At 49.0% G+C, this 19131-nt stretch overlaps 1 protein-coding gene across 1 annotated transcript in view; it reads right to left on the bottom strand.

Annotated features, from left to right (window-relative positions):
- Positions 1-19131, bottom strand: part of LOC144104618 (uncharacterized) — a 202331-nt gene that overhangs the window by 113642 nt on the left and 69558 nt on the right. The window contains exon 4 of the mRNA XM_077637736.1: positions 8853-9045. Within this exon, the coding sequence (XP_077493862.1) occupies positions 8853-9045 (193 nt within the window). The remainder of the gene's footprint in view (positions 1-8852; positions 9046-19131) is intronic.

The following is a 19131-nucleotide window of genomic DNA, read 5'->3' on the forward strand; positions in this document are numbered from 1 at the left end:
CGACTTCGCATCAGATACACATCGACACTTCATCCTCATTAAACGAGATGAACAAAGATGCGAATGATACAGAGACGAGATCAACAGAAACCAGATCTCACTGTCATGTACAAAACTCAGTAAGTTGAATAAAAGTATTTAGCTCAGTTCAACAATGAACAGATCTATTTCTCTTCCAGCTTTCTTTTTGGAGAAACCGCATTTGTGGAAATATCTTTTGTTGCTAGTCCCTTAAAGAAACAATGCTCATAATCCGGTTATTTCAATTCATTTTTTTTTTGCAATTCGCAAATATTTTCTGCATTTCACAATGCTGACGGTCTCCCAAGAAAAAAAAGCTTAGGAAGAGATTGACGACGCCAAGGAGCCGGCGGCAGGCAACAGTGGTAGCAGTGTAAAAAATTCTATACGAAATATTGGTACTTGGTCCAAGGCGAGAAACACGCAAGAACGACCCGGGCACAGCATAGAGGCCAAGGAGTACAGGGCCCACGCAGATAAAGGGCACCCAAGCCCAGAACACGTGCACCACCGAGACTCTTCGTTCAACTCGTCTTAACTAAGAATATCCGTTGCACGGCCCCCGGTCGCAAAAACACCGTCTTGGTGTACATTAGGGCGTGGCAGGGGATGGCGAGAGGTAGGGCTCGAGGTGATAGACGCAGACAACGTCATGCTGAGCTGCACGGGAGGTAGTGTCCGAGAAGGCCGGGACGATCTAGTAGGTGAGAGCGGCTGCCTGGCGGAGAAAACGGTATGGGCTAACATACCGGGACAGAAGTTTTTCGAAAAGCCCAACGCGGCAAGATGTCTACCAAAGCGAGACAATGGCGGTAGGAGAGAAAGTGGCCATGCAATGGCGGAGTTCGCAGTAATCCTGCTGTGAGGCCTGCGATGCTAGTAGTCGGGATCGGGCCAGTTGGCAGGCGTGGTAGGCCCGGGCAATTGCGTCGTGTGCATATTCAGAAGGCTGTGAAGTAGATGATAGAAGCAGCGTGTCCAAAGGTAGTTGTGGCTCTCGGCCGTACAAAAGATAGAACGGTGGGTCACCGGCATTATCATGACGGGAAGAGTTGAAGGCGAAATTCACGTATGGACGGGCGTAATTGCAGTACCCGTGGGCCGGTGAAACATGCATCGGCAGCATATTCCTGCGAGTGCGGTTAAGGCGCTCTGTGAGGCCGTTTGTTTGGGAATAATAGGCGGTGGTCAGCTTATGTTTAGCCGAGCAGAAACGGAAAATGTCGTCGACAACGTTAGACAGAAAGCCGCGCCTGCGGTCGCTAAGAATTTCGCGGGGTGCACCGAGACGGAGGGTGACGTCGTACAAGAGAAAGTCGGCAACATCAGTAGCAGTACTGGTAGCGAGGGCCCACGTGATGCGTAGCGAGTGGCATAGTCCGCAGACACTGCCACACATTTGTTTCTGGAGGTGCACACAAGAAACGGCCCAAAAGGTCGAAGTCAACACGATATAACGGTTCATGGGGCACATCAACAGGTTCCAACCTGCCCGCTGAGGTAGTAGCAGGACGTTTCCGGCGCTGCCACTGGTCGCAGGCATGAACATAGCGGCGCACGGACTGGTATAGGGACGCCTCACGCGGAAGACATCGGTGCGCAGGTTCTTGGGCACAATGAGGAGGAGGTCGGTACCGGCGGGGTTCAGGCTTCTGCGGTACAAAGTGTCATGATGCAGTACAAACCGGCGCAGATCAGGGTCATGGCTTATGGTTTATAGTGTTTAACGTTCCAAAGCGACTCAGGCTATGAGAGATGCCCTAGTGAAGGGCTCCGGATATTTCGACCACCTGTGGTTCTTTAAGGTGCGCTCACATCCGACATTACACGGACCTCTGGAATTTCACCTCCATCGAAATTCGGCCGCAGCAGCTGGAATGAAACCAGCGTCTTTGGGGTCAGCAGCCGAGTACCATAACCCCTGAGCCAACGCAACGGCAACAGAGCAGGGCCAGATGGGGAGGAGTTCAGGTGGTCAATAATAGAGCGCAGATCTATATCTCGTCACTACTCAACGCTAACGTGACCAATAGCAGCGAGCGAGAACAGGTAGGCGCGCAGGCAGTGCCAGGATGATCAGAAGGGTCAACGGGATACCGGGAGAGGCCATCAACATGTGTGTAGCCGACCAGACTTATCGACTGCTCTGCAGTCTTAGTCTTGTAGTCGTAAAGCCCACCGACATAGCCGGCCAGTAGGATCTTTCAGAGAGGTGAGCCAGCAGAGCTCACGACGGTCTTACAACCGTGAAATAGGGGCCATATAAATACGGGCGAAATTTTCCACACGAGGCCAAGCACTCACGCGAGCACTCAGGAGGCCACACGAGGGGAAAGCACCCGCATTCCTTGATGGAGTAACTGTGACCTTCTGTAGAGAGGAAGCGGCGGGCGTAGGCGATAACAGGGCCAGAACCAGGTGGCCGCTTAAAAAGGAGCGCGCTCATTCCATCACCGCTGGCGTCAGTGCGGACTTCAGTGGGAGCGGCCACATCGAAGTGTGGCAAGAGTAGCGAGGTGGTGAGCTTCGAGATAAGCGCGGCAAAGGCGTTTGCTTGTAGGGGCCCCAGACGAAAGTCATGTCCTTTCTGAGCAGATTACTGAGGAGGCGGGCGATCTCAGCGAAGCCCGTCACGAACAGACGGAGGTAGGAGTACAGCTCCAGGAAGCTCCGCACGTCGTTGAAAGAAGGTAGCACCGGGTAGTCTTTCATGGCTCGGGTCTTAGCTGGATCAGAGAGAACACCTGTGGCATTGACGATATGGCCGACGATTGTGATCTGACGACGCGCGAAACGGCATTTGGAGGAGTTGAGCTGCAGGGAGGCATGACAGAAAACTGAAAGGATATTGGAAAGGTAATCGAGGTGAGAGGAGCAGCGGGGTAGAAGCCAGTGACGTCGTCGAGATAGCAGAGGCATCTGGAATTGAATCAATGCAGAAGGGTGTCCATGATACGCTCGAAGGTGGCTTTTAGCGTTGCATAAGGCAAAAGGCATACCTATGAACTCATAGAGTCCATCAGGTGTCACAAACGCTGTCTTCTCATGGGCCTCATGACTCACTGCTCTCTGCCAACAGCCGGAGCGAAGATCTAGAATAATTGACCACAGTCAGATAATTTAGTGATATTTTGTGCGACCCTCAGGCGGCACCGAAACAAACAGTCATTGCCTTTCAAAGGGCAATGACTTGGCCTGTCTTGGCACCACCACAGCAAAATTACTTGAAAACAGCGAAACACAAAGAATGATGCGGTGTGAACGAGACGATGGTGTCACGGGGCTCAGCACTAGTTAAGAGTAAGTAAAAGACTGCAATGTCCAACAAAAGGTGTTTTGAGTAGTTTAAGAAATAGCCATGCCGAAGTTAGTGCGGTCTACTATATGATAGAGAATTCACATCTTCCTGTTGCACAGCATAACCTATCATTTTTGAAGTTCCTTTTTTTACATGCACCTTATTTATTCCTCTAGATGCTCGGGTAACAGAAAAGAATGTAACAGTAGCCCACTTTGAAGGAAAGAATTGTCGCTGCGTGAGAAATATGCAAGCGCGAGGTTTAAGAGGCAAACTTTATGCAACCAGCCAAGCCTGGGTTGAGCGAAGGTAAAGAGTCATTACTATTTTAATTAGCATTATTACTACCACTCTAGCCCAGAGACTTTATAGTGAACCGTGTCCACTTCCATTTGCTGCCGCCTTAACCCTAAAACCTTCATACTCCAACCAAACTTTCTCCCGCCTGCTCCTACACTTGACTTCTTTTCAATTACAATCAGTTATCCTTAACGACCATCAGTTATTTTGCCTTGGCATCACATGCCTCACCCATGCCGATTTCTTTCTCCTGTTTTGACTACAATGTTATCCCAATCTGCTCTCCTCCTGCCTTCTCACTTCAACTCGTTTCGTTGTCTTCAATTTAAGCTGCACCCATTTCGTTATATAGCTGCTCGTATTTGCTCCATAGATGAGTACTGACAAGATGCAGCTCTTGATATTTTCTCTGCAATAGTGCTGCTAAATTGCCGTTCATGACCAGAGAGTACCTACCAAGTGCCCTACACCGTATTGTTCATCATCTAGTAAATTGTCCCTCATGGCCACCATCTGCGGTTACTACCGGCCCCAAGTACACGTATTGCTTAAGCACCCCCTGCGCCTCGCAACATGTTTTTAACTGCTGTCCCTCACAAGACTACTGAAATAACTTTACGTTTCTGCTTATTCATTGTTCTGATTTGCCTATTTAAATTATTCATTATTCTTCGCAATTGGTCCCCTGAGGCAATGTTATCTGGGTGCCGCAGATTACTAAGACACTCTTCATTAAATCTTATCCCCAACTGCTCTCATCCTAAATCTAGGACCGTAAATGCCTCCCGTGTAAAACCGCTGAGTAGAACTGTAGAGAAGAAAAAGAGGACAAGTGAACACCTGATGACCCGACGACACTGTGTTGCACGATAACGGGCAGTTTTTACGAAGGGTGCCGTACATACTGCACAGAGTGCCGCCATTTTTGTAGCCCGAAGGTTCTGTGCTCTATCACGTCACGATATTGATTTTAAGCGCGAAAACTCGCACGCCACCGCACAGGATAGTCAATTAACGGTATACCTTTAAGTTTGTGCAAATAATACTTTTCGGAGCTATTCTGCCCCTGCACGTGCCAAGCAGAGAAATACCGATTAAAAGCCGGTCATGCTGTCCAGTGAAGGGACATATCGGACTGTCCACCGTAAATGTGGGCTTTAGTATGGGGTCTTGAGTCATCTACTAGGGGAACTGGAAAAAAATTTTTTACTTGCAAATAGACCCTGTCGCGCGAAAAGTCCCACGGTACTGGTCGGATGCTGCAGGAAATATCTGTCCTTGTCCAGTAAGATTAAGTACACTTATGCAGAAGGTGAAAATGTTGCCGGTGCCTAAAAAGCAAACAACCTAGACCGTTCAAACACTACGCACGAGAATTCGTTTGAAGTATCGACAAATTAAATGTGCACGCACAGAGAGACCAATTTTTGAATTATGCCGAAGGCGATCGGCAGCGCATCACGACTCGTGACGAATGAAATATCTTTTTATGTGCACCTTCATAAATAATCTAAATGTAATGAATTTTTAGGCATAATTAAGCGGCTTAAAATAAAGAACATATCAAAGTTTACATTTTTCATTTCGTGCATATTTAGGACCTCTGAAATGGTGCGCTACGGAAGGAAACAATTCTGTAGACTTAATGCGCATAATCTCCTGACAATCACAGGTAATTTTCTTTGGATAGACAAAGTTTGGCGGGGCAGGGCAGCCTACCGACTTCGATGGTATGCAGTGCATCATGCTAAAGCTAGGTAAATGTGAATGACTGCCTTGTCTGATAATATGCTTCTTAGCCTGTTTTATATTTAAAGTTCCAAAGGTTTAAAAACGATGCACGTACAGCATTCTGTAAAGTGTAAAGAGGAAATGGTGGTTGCTACTAAGCCATGTAGTTGAGCTGTTGTGTTGCCGATGGAAATCATTAGCATTCTTTAAGCGCGCGGTTTTGGCGAGGAGGGGGGCAAGGTTTCTTTTCACTATCAACAGATGTAGAATGTTTTTACATAGCCGAACAATTTTCGTTGCATGCTACAAGATCAAACCTCCTGCGCGGTTTACTTTTGACGAAGACGGTATATTGCGTACAAATAAAGCAAGAATATCGTATTTTTCTTTTTTCGATTGAGAAAGCGTGATTAAAATGCGACAGGTTTTCGTCTGATCAATAATCATCATCTTCCGAAGTCAAGAAACGTATGTCGCTGATAAGAGTAGTGGTCGTTCGCTCGGTGCTCTTCTCAAGAAGATGTATACGCAGCACCCCATCAGATAGGTGAAAAAGGAAAAGCTACCGCTGAGGGCACCTTAAACCGAAGCATTGCTTGTCAACAAAATATTGGGTGCTCTCCCGCGAGGCGACGTTTACCACGTTCCAAGCAACACCTGCATTACCACCCCTGTATTGCACTTGATATGAAACCAATTGCTCTGAATTGTGACTAATTCAGGGTAGGTCGCATATGCTTGGTAGAAAGACTGAAGCTTTTTGCACAAGCTACGCCCATTTAACCTTATTTCCAACATTTAGTGCAAAATGACCTGCTGCATACTCACTCCTGCTGTGGTTTGCTTGTCAGTGCTGCACCTTACGTCAAGCCATCGGCCCATCTACTAGCTTCACAGTATGCGACCTCATTTCTCCGGGTCCACGAAACTATGGATCAAGACATTCATAGTATGCATGACTTTAAACAGGATTTCTTATTTTTTTTAACCTTATTCTCTTATTCAACTACAGGAGTTCGCAAAAGGCAATTTTTGTCCACATTTTTAATTTCTGGATAGACGTTTGTTGCATCATAGAGGGGGTCCCGTAGAGCTCGCCGATGCTTTCGTGACTCAGCGCTGCCTGCTCTCTTGTCGGTAGCCAAGACTCCAAGGCAGGCGCCGCTGAGATTAACAAAAGGCATTTTATACGCTGTTTACAGGGCATAGTACAGCACAAGAGCGGCCCGGGCGAGAGCTGCTAGCAAGCGCGACTGTTCTCGCATATCGACGACCGGCGAGACTCCATCTCGTCACACCATCTGACTCAACTTGAGAGCAGCACTGGACTGACGGTGTGTCGGTCTGTCCCTTCAAGCGTCAGCGCTGGTGCTTATAAAGCACGATAAAGCGTTTTCGCTCAAACAGGCCAATCCAGAGGCAGCACTTGCCGGCGGTCCGAGAGGCCCAACCAACCACCGCGCTGGCCACCCGCTTAAACTTTCCGCGCGCGGTAACATCCTGGGGAAAGGGAAGCCGCGCCTCGCTGTTCTGTTTCGCCGCTCGCTGCCCGTTTGGACATGTCGCTCACTGATGCTTCCCCATAGGCATCCTGCATTGCCCAGTGGGCACAGCGAAAATGGTACTAAAGAGCGCCCTCTGCCCTGCGCTGGGTAGCACCAAGCTCCGTCGTCTGCTTCTGAAACCACATTTTACAGTATGGACCCGCCTCTTTCGCCACGGCCTGCAGCGAATATTGGGCGCCGAAGATTTTTTTCAGCGGTGGCACGCTGCACAAAGGCAAGAAGTTATGCTATGCCAAGTACGGGCATGCCGTTCAAGAAATTAGCGATGAAGCGTGTCGTGTACGAAGTTGAACTTCAGGGGAGGGTTTTGTAATACCAGATTCAGGAACACCAACACGTTTAATGGAAGAAGGGCTTCCAATAAACGAATTCGCAGCAGTCATGAGCCCACAACTTTACGGAACTGCTCGAACTCGCGATGGTACGCGCCGCACCGGTAGCGGTCTTTCAGCATGCCGCTAAACGACGGACCTCCAACAATCCTTGTTGTTGCAGGCAAACAAATAGCCATGCGTGTATTTGCGACCATTTGTACATTTGTTGTTGCAGGTAAACAAGTAGTCATGCGTGTAGTTGCGACCATTTGTACCTTCGGCAAATGATAACTGATGCAGAGAATATGAGCTCGCAGTAACGTACGTGCGAATCGCGCCGCAGCGCGAGCTCGTGCGCTGCTTGCTTGATGTAGCTTTTAACGACATCTCTCGAACATCGGTGTGCTGTCACCATGCAGTGTTGCCGTGATGCGCAGCCTTAACGTGCTGGCTTGAGGTCTACGATGAGCACATATAACCCTCCAGCGTGTGCTGCTCGCAGTGTGGTAGTAAATTCGCACCGAATCAGCTCGGCCGTACACAAACCTGACCGCTTAAACCACTTCGCGCCAGTCAGCAGTTGTGTCCGGGTCTCGAATTGTAAATCACCAGCCATGCTGGACGTAGGCCGGACGTAGGCCGCGGGGAAGACCATTGGCACATACGCGGGGTGACTGGCCGAATCGTTTTTCTCGTTGCAACAAAGTGGCGACTACATATCCTGCTGTTCGGCACTGGTTAGCACTGTTTGCTGTCGGGACTGCATGTGCAAAAGACAGAATTTCAGCAACGCAGATAATCAAGCAAACCTCAAGGCAGGCGAAGCAACCAAGACTGCGCAAAATTTCGCTCACCCGGTGCATCGAACTGCAGTTATCCAGCGCGCCCGGCGGTCTGCTTCGTGTGGCCTTGAAGGAAAATGGTAAAATCTGATGTTGGGATTTAGACCTTGCTCATGGCAGCCCACGACGCAGCAGCAACGACGGTGACGTTTTTCCGAGGCTGAGGTGGGTCCCTCGGGCGGACCGATGTCGTCGATTCTGTCTGCTGCCAGCATTTCGTTCCACGCTACACGGAGCTTCCACTTTCGAAAACAAGCCTACTGCTAGCACGCAGCTTGGCCTTTGACAAGTGATGAGCCTTTTCGCGCTATAAGCAGGGCAGAAAAGAGTGCGAATCGACGCAAACCGCCGGCTATAAACCTGCTTCGCCAAAGCCAGGGCTCAGTATAACCCAACTGTACTACCCAGCCAACTTTTTTTGCCACCACCAGGCGCCGCTACTATACCTCAAACTCCAGTGCAAGAGGCCGATAGGGCGCTGCTACCGTGGGGAGCAGCACCATGGCTTGCGAACGGCCGTTAGCAGGAGAAATTTTGTGTCCGTCAGAATTGGGATCCGGGTGGGTTGCCCAGGCATAACACACTGCAAAACCAAGACAGCTTCTTTCGTCTACCTCTAGAAGCCCTTTATGCAGCGTGCTTCTGATATCTCTAGACGCAGGAATGATGGGTCTGCTAATATTATTTCAGTGCATAAAGAAAACAAACACCGGCGACGTGTTTTTGTTTGAGCTGGAAAGTGCAGAAATACAGGATTTCATCTCGGTGCGCAGCTACTCACGTACAGAAACTGTCTCGCGATGTATCGAACTCCAAGAGAATAATAGCTTCCAAGGGGTACGTTAATCTTGTAATCGTAGTATGCTTCGGTGCTTCCCATCCCTTTACCGCAGTAGTAGCTGTAGGATTTACCGCCGATTACTTGAGAATCACAGTACCAGGTATTATCACGAAAAATTCCCACTCGTACTTTTCTGCAAAAGGTAAAAGGAGGGCCAGTTAGGGTTAGCAGACAAATAACGATTCGCTAAATATTCGTTACAGGCATACAAAAGTGCCAAGGTTGTTCTTTTGAAACATTGCATTGTTGTAATGCTTGAACTTTACGATGGCAATCGAGAATCGCATAAAGAATCTTTTTTTAAAAGTGGCAGTTGTAAGAAATTGTAGGAGAGAAAAGGGGGCTGCACTGCATAAAATAAGGGAATGTGCATTAATGCCCTTGATGAGTCGAGCGGCACTAGTAAAAAATTCAGGGGGCACTTTGTTCACCTAAAGTAAGGTGAGGCGAAACTCTTTAGCGCGGTGTTGCTATTGCGTCACTGATGTGTGCTTAAGATGTTAATTAAGCACAGAATTGTTTGTGAATCGTAAATGCTGGAGACATTGGAGTGCGTTTGATCCATCTGATTCGACGCCTTTCTGCAAACAATCTCCTGCGTCCTAGACAAGGAGAACTTCAAATTCATTGACAGGAGGTAGCTTGCTCGTTAGCTCGGTCTGCTGCGGAACGAAAGGATGGTGGTTCAAATCCCATCAGGCACAAAGGTTTTTTTCTTCTCGAGTTAAAGAGCGTAACGGAAGGACGGTTGGATGAACGCGAGCATGAGCCAAGGCAAGCAAACGGTGTGTAACTTTTCATTCCGGCTTAGACTCTTCCGCATAAAGATGAGGAGAAGTGGTGTAGCACATGCCGTTCGAAGCACGTAACCTGAAAAGAAATGCTGCTACCTGGCACTATATGCTCCATGAAAACGCTATTTGAAACGTATGCAACATCGAAGAGCAGAAACGCACGAGGGCAAGAAGCAGGGGAGGCTGTAAGCGGAGTCTGGTGTCTAGACTTTTATTTCCCAGCCAACTTTAGGGCATGTTATGCCGTCGTGAGAGTGTGGCTGGAGTCCCATCGATTCTGTCTTTCTGACGAGCAGTCAAAAGCCTTCGCTTCAGGGGAGCATGTTTGGCGATAGCAGTTAAAAAAGTAGGCGATTTCTCGTTCATCTAATTAGCAATTATTACAGCTACTAACACAGGAAATAGCACCCAAACCAAAATGTGTGAAGAAAGAGGGTGCTTTAGATTTTTTAAAAGCTATGTTTAATGCCTCAAGACATAAAGGTTATTAAATGAGGGATAAGGAGGATGCTGAAATAAATGAAAAAGATGGGCTGATGTAATGAAATCAAGTAGTGAACGATTATCTGGACTATGTGTTCAAGCGATTTATGAATCCAGATTATTCGGTAAGAGACCCACTGCCGCCAGGTGCCGAATTCTCGTCGGCTTGAATGACGGGAAAACACTCAGCACGTGGTGAATATCCGCCTCAGAATCTCTTATCTTGCAGACTGGACACGTGGGGTGTGAATATAAATCTTGGAATTGCGGCCACTTGCGTGTCACGGCTGAAGTTAGGGCAACCACGACCCGCGAAGTGCAACCTCCTCTGCACAGGTAAGACCATGGAGAAGGGTTACCACACACGGAGAGATTAGAGCCCGTGTGCGGCGCCAGAGGTGTTCCTTCCTTGTTAAAAGGAGTCGAGGCAAACACGAGGTTGGGGTCGAAAGGCGGGTCGCAGAATCTGAGCGGCTTTGTGCGCTCAGATGGTCACGCGGGACCGACTCAATACGGATTTGCTGCAGAATGCGCGTCGCTAGACGATGGATGTCTTGGCAGATTTCTGGGGTGCGACTGAGCGTCGTAGTAGGCGTGTGACGTGAAGGGCGTCGGTGCGAATGAAAATGCGGGCCGTAGGTAGCATGGGAACAGCGACCACAGAGCAAAGTGTCTCTGGAACCGCAAGCATCTCCGCACAGAAGGAGGAAGGAGGTTCTGAGAGGCTAAACCTTGACGTTTAGATCAGGGCAGGCTTGCAAGAACAGTAAACTGCCGTTGTTGTTTCGTAGGTCAAGGTGCTTGCGTAAATGTATATAACGATGGAGCGATGCGGCGCATTGGCGTCTTGCTCTGTAATTCGGTCGCGAAAAGACGATGCCGCGCGGGTAGATGATGGCCGATGTAGATCAGTTGGTTTCTTGTCGCTTAGCTGCACAAAACGCCAGAGAGGGAAAACTGGCGGGGGGGGGGGGGGGGGGGAGTCTAATATGTAATGCGATGGAGCATATGCCCTGAGTGCACACGTTGTGTAAGGTTTGACTTAAGCTGACGAGCATCGCGTCGTTGCTGCACCAGCTCATCTAGTGTATTCAGCGACGCATGTTCCTTGAGCGCTACGATGACCCTCAATGCCTGTCATTGTCTCTCGATTAACAGCTTCAAGGCGATTCCATTAAGCCCTCGTCAAATGCTGGAATTGGGCTTGGTAAACGAGGCGCGGTTGCACAACCGCCCGCACCAAATGTCGTGCAACATGAGAGCGGACTCCGCCTGTTTTAGGAGCAATGCCTCTAATTATCCCCAACGCTAGAATTGCTTGCTTTTTAGCCCCAAAAAGCCAAGCAGTACCTGTTCCTGACTCGTGTATTGCCAAGCCCAAGATATTTACGGTCGAACTTTCTTGAATTGGAGCTCCGGATAGATGGAGACGAATTGGTGTTGCAGCGAGTTTACGGCGCCCCCAGCGGTTGGCGACTGACAAGAATGTGGTTTGTCTCACTGAAAGCTGAATACCCATTGATGCAGCATACGTCTACGTAATATCTTTGGCTGATTGTAGGGTTGCTACTCATCTAGTAGTTGCTAGTAATCAGGTCGTTGTGAGTGCTCCACACAGTTATGTCATCAGCGCACAATAGGGACCTAATCTGAGACATCATGTAAGCGCCAAGCAAGGGGGATAAAAGCAATATTATATCATGTTGGCGATAATGCCGATCACTGGGGAACGCAGCGAAAAGGTACATATGATCCGACGGCCTCACCACTGAGGCGTATGACAAAGTGTCAGCCTTCAAGGAACGATTTACCAAAATTGCGCACTGTAACGGGGAAATGCAGCATGGCGAGCGGTTCCAGGATGGCAACATGACTCATATTATCGTACGCCTTTTCAACATCCATGGCCAGTACGGTACGTTCATTGTGCCTGCGAGTTGATGCCAGAACTGCTGACGCCAAGACAGTGCATCTTCGGTATCTATGGACGTACGAAAGCCACTTTGGGCTGGGTGGCAGAAACCATTGTGCTCAAGCCACCACGAAGTCGTTTGGCAGGAATTTTTCATTAGGCTTGCACAATGTTTGCGTAAGCGATATGGCCGGAAATTTTCCAAGGTCTCTCGTCGGCATCCCCGGCTTTGGGATGAGGATCACAATTGCCGATTTCCAGTTTTCTTGTACGACGCCTTCTATCCATACCTTGTTAATGTTGGCGAGGTGTTGAGGCAGCGCAGCGGAACTTAATTTCTTGTACACCTCATACGGAATGCAGTACGGACCGGGCGCAGTCTTCCGACGAGCCTCATCTATTGCTGCAAGCAACTCGGGTATGGAAAATGGCCTCGCAATTCCCTCGGCGTCGGCTGTAGATGGAAGCTTATCGACATGTGCTGGAATGGCAGCCAAAGGGGTCTCCTATGACCATTGGAGGCAACACATCATACTTGGGGAAAACCTTCCGCGCTGCCTCTCTGGCGAAATCATCCGGAGCTAAGTTTGCGGCGAAGCATGCTGTGCCCGCTGCGTCTGGACGAAGGGAATAATTTTCCATTGCATGGAACGTTCGCGAGAGATAACCATTTGATGACTGCCGAGAAGTGCTCACACCACGTATGCCACTGCCGTCGCAAGAGATCGGGTTCATAACTGCGATCCTTGGCAGTAGCGTAATTCAGCCTTCTCCTTGTTTGCGAAAAAGTCGAGTCTTGGGAAACGCACCTCCGATTGTCGGCGAGCAGCCCACCGAATAAGCAGACCCACTTCCGGCGCCGCGCGATTAACGCCAGTACAGATGACATCGGTAGTCTTATTGAGCGCTGTTTGTATGGAGTCCACAAGTAGTGTACATGATTTGCAGAGAGAGCTCTTTGACGTTGGTGCGAAAGATGTCCCAATTGACCACAGAACACCTACGTCGTAATAGATGGGCCCTTGATGGACGGAGACCGATGATGATATGATGGAGGTCACTCCCCCAACAGTCAGGCTCAAGGTGCCACTAAGGAGTGCCCGGGCCAGACCACTACGTAAGATTAGGAGCATATGTGGTAAGGTGACTGTGACGCATAGCCCGCATTGCTGAACCAGGGTGATTTAAAAGAATAAACAACGCCTCCGCGAAGGCATCGCGCACACGCCTGCCGCGGGGGCTCTTAGTACGGTACGCCCAGTGTGGGCGTGTGGCGTTGAAGTCACCTCCGACTAAATTCGGACACCCGGGGTATTTCCTACGCACAGTCTATAACCAGCCCAGATTAATACAGGAGGGAGCGTCACCAGCTGGACTAACTTAGTAAGATACCACCACAAGAGTTGCCTTGGGTAAATTCATAGAAACTGCAACTACCTCCTAATAAGGGGTGCACCAGGTTTCCAGAAAGAGGCATACATGAGGGAAACACGAGTCAGCGTACACCTTCGTCTTTCCTGGAGGGATATCAGTTTGCACATGATGGTCGTTCATCGAAGGTTACGCATAACCACTGAAGACTGGAATTGCTGGCAAGGCATCGGTCTCCTGCAGTAGCATGGCCCACACCTGGAGCTTGTGGAAGCGAAGACGTGTTTTGAGCTCTCCCGCTTTAGTAGAGAGACTTCTACAGTTCCAATGGAACACACCAGAAAAACCGGAACGCGCCATCTTCGGATAGTAATCCAAGCGTTGCAAGAGAACAGATGTCATGTTGGACAACTGCGTAACCATAAAGCGGAGCAGGGATGCTGTAGAGTTATCTGGCAATGTAGCAGATACGTTGGGAGGAGCGCTGAACGAAGCTGGTGGGAAGGACATGCTCGGTGCTTATTCGTCATTTCTATTGGCGTTGCCAGATCCCGCAGCATATCTGCGGCACGCAAGCAGTTCACGGTGTTGTCGGGGCCTTGAGACCTCTGACAAAGGCGTGCGATTTGGTCATCAACTGCTAGCTACCATGCCATCGTATGGAGGTTCCGGGAAGTTACGCTGTTTTGTAGCCTGCTGATGCCGGCGGTCCTTACACACTTTATCACTGTATGTCTGCTGGGTAGCAGTTTCATGCGTGTGCAGCACGGGAAGTTCGGGCCACTCGTTATCATCCGATTGGAGAGCTGCAAACCGGTTGGAGGTCTGCAGAAGGGGTGTATTCCCATTCTCGGTCATTTGCTTAGAGTACCAACGGCGAATCTCTTCTGCTGCCTTCTGCTTGGTGGGGCAAGTGGGCGATGTGATGTCGTGGTTGTCAGTTTTGGAGATGCCACATCTGTACGCCGCTGCGCTTCCCCGACACATGTTCAACTTGAGTTGTGAAATGGAAGCATCTAATGCTTATGGCCAGGTCTGAAGCAACTGTAGCAGAAGACGGCTGTTGGTTTGTATGGTCGAGGCCGTAAAATGCGCTCTTAGTAGTACAAGCAGGACTGGCGGTGTCGGTGAGCCTTGCAGGGCGTCGACGCAAGAGCTCCCTTTCCCATGTAATGTACTTGGATCCCTCGGTGGGTGGGGCAATAGAGCTCACGCTGAAGGGGGACCTGGTCCTCATTAACATCAACGTTGTAGACAACACCACGTTGCAAGTCGGATCAATATACCAAGTACACCTGTACCGTTACCAAGACCTCGCTGGTAACTGTAATGCACTGTAGCGTTTGCAGGCGTTCCATGGCAGCCAAGGTCGGGAGCCACACAGCAATGGCATTGGATTTCTTTCTGGCCGTAAAGCAGCGAAAACCTTTCGCTCCGAGACACGCATTCAGATTTGCCTGCAGAATCCTGTTCGGTATATCTGTTAGGCTTTTCGCTGCCAGAGATTTTATAGTGGCTTTCTGACTCACTGAGCCGTGGGTAGGCACAACTCGGCGGTATGTGGTTAGGCAGGAACGTTTGCCTTGTAAGGTGCCGCTGGGCGAAGTGGAACCAATTACAGCGTCTCCCAAGGGTGCTTTTGTGAAGAGCGGAGGGCTGGTGGCCCGATTGGCGGGCCTAATGACTGGTCCATTAGAGTGCTCGGCGTCTCATGTAGTACTGGTAGAGGTAGGTCCAGAATTATAGGCTGAGCTGTATCTGTGCTCCGTCCAAAGGGTCAATAACTCGCCAGCTGTTGTACATCTGGACAAAGCAGGGCAGGCGCCGTATCCGATGAAACAAAGGGATGATTTTGGAGGTCTGGCTCATGCTCAGGGGGCAGTTGTACTGCCGAGAATGCCATTGAGGCAAGCGGTGTAGGCGAAGCAACCCCCGCCAGCACGTCACCGGAGGCGCTAGACCTAGCCTCGGTGCGCAGTTCAGGTGCAGGAATAACTGCGTGACATTTGCTGCATGCCACACAAGCAGGCGGAGACTGGGCGTGCGAAGCCTCCTCGGATGGCACAAATCTAGTCCGTTTGCTATAGGGAACGTATTAACGTGCCAGGCGAGATTTTCGCAAGAGCGATGTGAAGGCACCTTAACAAGGACACTTCGTCTTCCTTCCTCTCTCATATGTTCTTATATAGTTTTCCTCCGTACTTCAGACATTTATTACTTTCTTTCCGGGACTCATCAAGCGGCATTAGAATCGTACTCTAAATGTTAAACATTGATAGAATAGTGTGAGGGAGAAGACTGCAGGTTAGATTACCGCATGTTAAATGGAAGGAATAGACCAGACGATATGTGGATAAACGGAAATCAAATGTAAGCTTGGAGAGGAAAGGATTCATGAACACATGAACAGGAAAGCAAACAAACAAAGACAACTCTCGCGGAAGACAAACGGGAGCGTGAGGAGAAAAGTGAAGGTCCACTCAGCGTTCAATATTCCGCAAAATATTCAGCGTTCCACATGTGAGCTGGGTAGATGGTGCGTCGGGCGAGGAGGTGTGGCGGGGCGTCGGCGCAGTCAATAGGCTCCGGATGATGTTCTTATGGAGCCGTAGTGTGAGTGGCAGTCTCTACGGTAGGCTTCAACGCTGCCGCAGGAATCCGCCGCACCTTTGGAACTCAGGCGCGGCCCCCAGCCAAGCCCGGGCAAGCAACGGTGGCGACAGAGGCTGTCCGTGCTCTGAGGCTGCCGGACAGGAAGGGAACAGCGGCGCCAGCGTCTGGTGGCTCAGGCACTCGACGACGGCTGTCCAGGTCTGGTAGCGCGGACGTAAGCGGCTGAGGACCAAGCCTGGAAACTCGGGGAGCCAGCAGATCTCAAACCCGTCCGTCCCCGACCGCGTTCTTCCTGTTCTCTCCCGCACGCGCTCGTCGCCATCTTCTACTTCCGCTATTTCTTCTCGACCGTCTTCGCCAGCCGCAGTGCGGTGCCAGTTCCTTACAAATACGCATTTAAAGAAAATGTCATCGAAATACATTCCACACATCAGGAGCCTGTGAAGAAGGCGCGTAATAAATGGCGGAGAATAAAGCTCGTCACTGCATATAGGGCAGCTATTACTCCAGTAGTTCAAAGAGGAGGCCTTTAAATAAACCCGCATTCGTGCGCAAATCTTAAGCAAATTTAAACAATGTGCAATATATATTCGTATTTTATTAGGGTGGAAAAACAAATATTCTGGGATGAATAATGCAACAGTAGCTTGCCTCAGTTCTCAAGCACAGTATTCAATGAACGTCTCTCTTTTTTTATCATAACCACTAATCAACGTTTCGTTTTTTTGCTGAAATGACCTTGCTACTCGAGGAGGAGCGATTTAGTCACACCATAGACTTCAAGCACTACTGAATTGAAAGGCTGAATCCTGGGTGACTGTTCTTACTGCAGTACGTGCGAATGCAGACAGTCGTCTCACAGAGCCTGCATGGGCAGTGTCGCGGATATTCTAAGCATGTCAAAAACGTACGAAATCCGACAGAATCACGGTGCAATGATTTCGCGCTTGTATGCATTCAGCATTCACAAATTCTGCAGAGACAATCAGCATTTGGCACGTATCCTGCTCTCCTTCGTTTTGTCTGCTTCCGAATAGAGTTCTCAGGAAACAAGTATGGCATATATGTAGTCTTGTACATACCTGCAAATTCGCATCACAGACGCCGTTAGTGCATGAATAATTTCAAGCACCTCTGTTAGGCCGCTTGCAATATCTTGCCAGGCCGGGACTTTGGTGGCCGGACCGGATGCTCTCCCCAATAATTGTGTGCCAACACAGCCGCGCAAAGTCTCCAACAAGCTGTTAAGACAGAGAATGAGACGGCGTAGTTTCTTTTCCCAATTCCTACTGATGATAAGACAGCCTCCAGAAATGAATGTGGGGTAGCTACAATGAGCGTTTAAGCTTCTATGTCTCACTCAGGGTGTCTTCATCATCAACCTGACTACGCCCACAGCAGACCAACGGCTTCCCCATACCTCTCCAATTGAACCTATCCTGTGCCCGCTGCAGCCACCCTCTCCCGCAAGCTTCTTACTCTCGTCCGCCCAACTAACTTTGTCTCCCCCTCCTATGCTTGCCTCCTTATGGTATCCAATCCTTTACCACTAAGGACTATAGATTATCTTGCCTTCGCAATAAATGTTCTGCACAAACACAATTTTTCGTTTTGATTTCAAATAGGATATTATAACCAGAGTTGTATTCCTTATCCATTGTGTCCTTTTTCTGCATCTTGAAGTTGTACCTATTACTCTGTTTTCCCTAGCTCGATGCGTTTTTCCTAATTTCACCTCAACCCATTTCGTTGGCCTCCACGTATCTGCCTCATAGGCAACTGTAAGATGCAACTGTAACATTATTCTCTCTTGAAAGATATTAGCAAACTGCCGATCAGGATCTGAGAGCTCCTGCGAAATGGCCTTCACCCCTGTCTTACTCTTTTAGGTAGTTCACTCTCGTGATTCGGATATGCGCTAACTACCTGCCCTCGGTAGACGTATTCCCTTGCAACTTCCGGCACCTCGCCATCATCAACAAACTGATACACTTATGCGAACTGTTTGAATACCTTAGGTTTTAAGTGCATCGTTTTTGACCCACCGCTCATCTTTGCCTGTCTAACGGATTGATCATGCTTTGAATCTGATTCCTGAATCACTCAGCAGGGCAATGTAATCAGCGAATTAGGAAAGAGACTAGACCAGTTGGAATCGATTCATGTTTAAAAAAAAAAGCAGCGCAAAAAAGACGGACCAAAAGACGGGAGTACAAACAAGGAGCAGCACACGGTTTTAGTTTACGCCCAATTTGCCTGCATGCGCATTCCTTGAGCGTGCAAGTGTCCCACTGTGATGTACATGTACAGCTTTCTCGAGAAAAAATACTGAAAACCAGAACATTGTAAGGGAGTGTTTAAGAAAATATTGAAATATTGAGTGGAATGTTCCATTATTATGATATGTAGCAAAATCTTTCTTTTAAATTGTTAATATTAATCGCATAAACATCCCCCGCCGTTAAGCTTATAGCTGAGCCTCTGCTTGGGTATTCCTCACTGGAAACATTTTCAAATGACATTGCAGCTTTAGTCACGTGAAAATTAGGCAAGCAGAGATGTCAACGAAGGCTAATGTCACTCGTCAAAAATGACATTAAATGTGCCGCCTGACAGGGAGCTACTAGCGTTGCGTGGAATTCCCTTCGTTCTAAGCGCGATTCAGTACCTTATGCCCGATTTTCCCCTGTATGCATTAAATTTCGATGAATTGATCATCAATCGCATACGTAGCTGCCCACGTAACACGTCCTGTGACACGCTATTTGCACGTAAGCTACAGCATTTAAAACACAAAGTCAAAGAGCGCTGCTTGAGCAGACATGGTCGCCAACAGTAGAAGCAATAATTCGCACATGCTAATTATAGCGGCGCAGGAAAATTCCAGCGGCAGCGGCTGCCACAGCCACACATGAATATTTTAATTTTGATATGTAATCCATTGAGCAGATAGGGGAAGAGGCAAGCCACGGCTGCTCTCGTCGAAGGCGGTAGCACATTAATCAAGCTGTCGACGCGTGTGAACAATCTCTGTAGCGCAGTCGAA

This window comes from Amblyomma americanum, chromosome 9 (genome assembly GCF_052857255.1).
Source record: "Amblyomma americanum isolate KBUSLIRL-KWMA chromosome 9, ASM5285725v1, whole genome shotgun sequence".
Classification (NCBI taxonomy): Eukaryota; Metazoa; Arthropoda; class Arachnida; order Ixodida; family Ixodidae; genus Amblyomma; species Amblyomma americanum.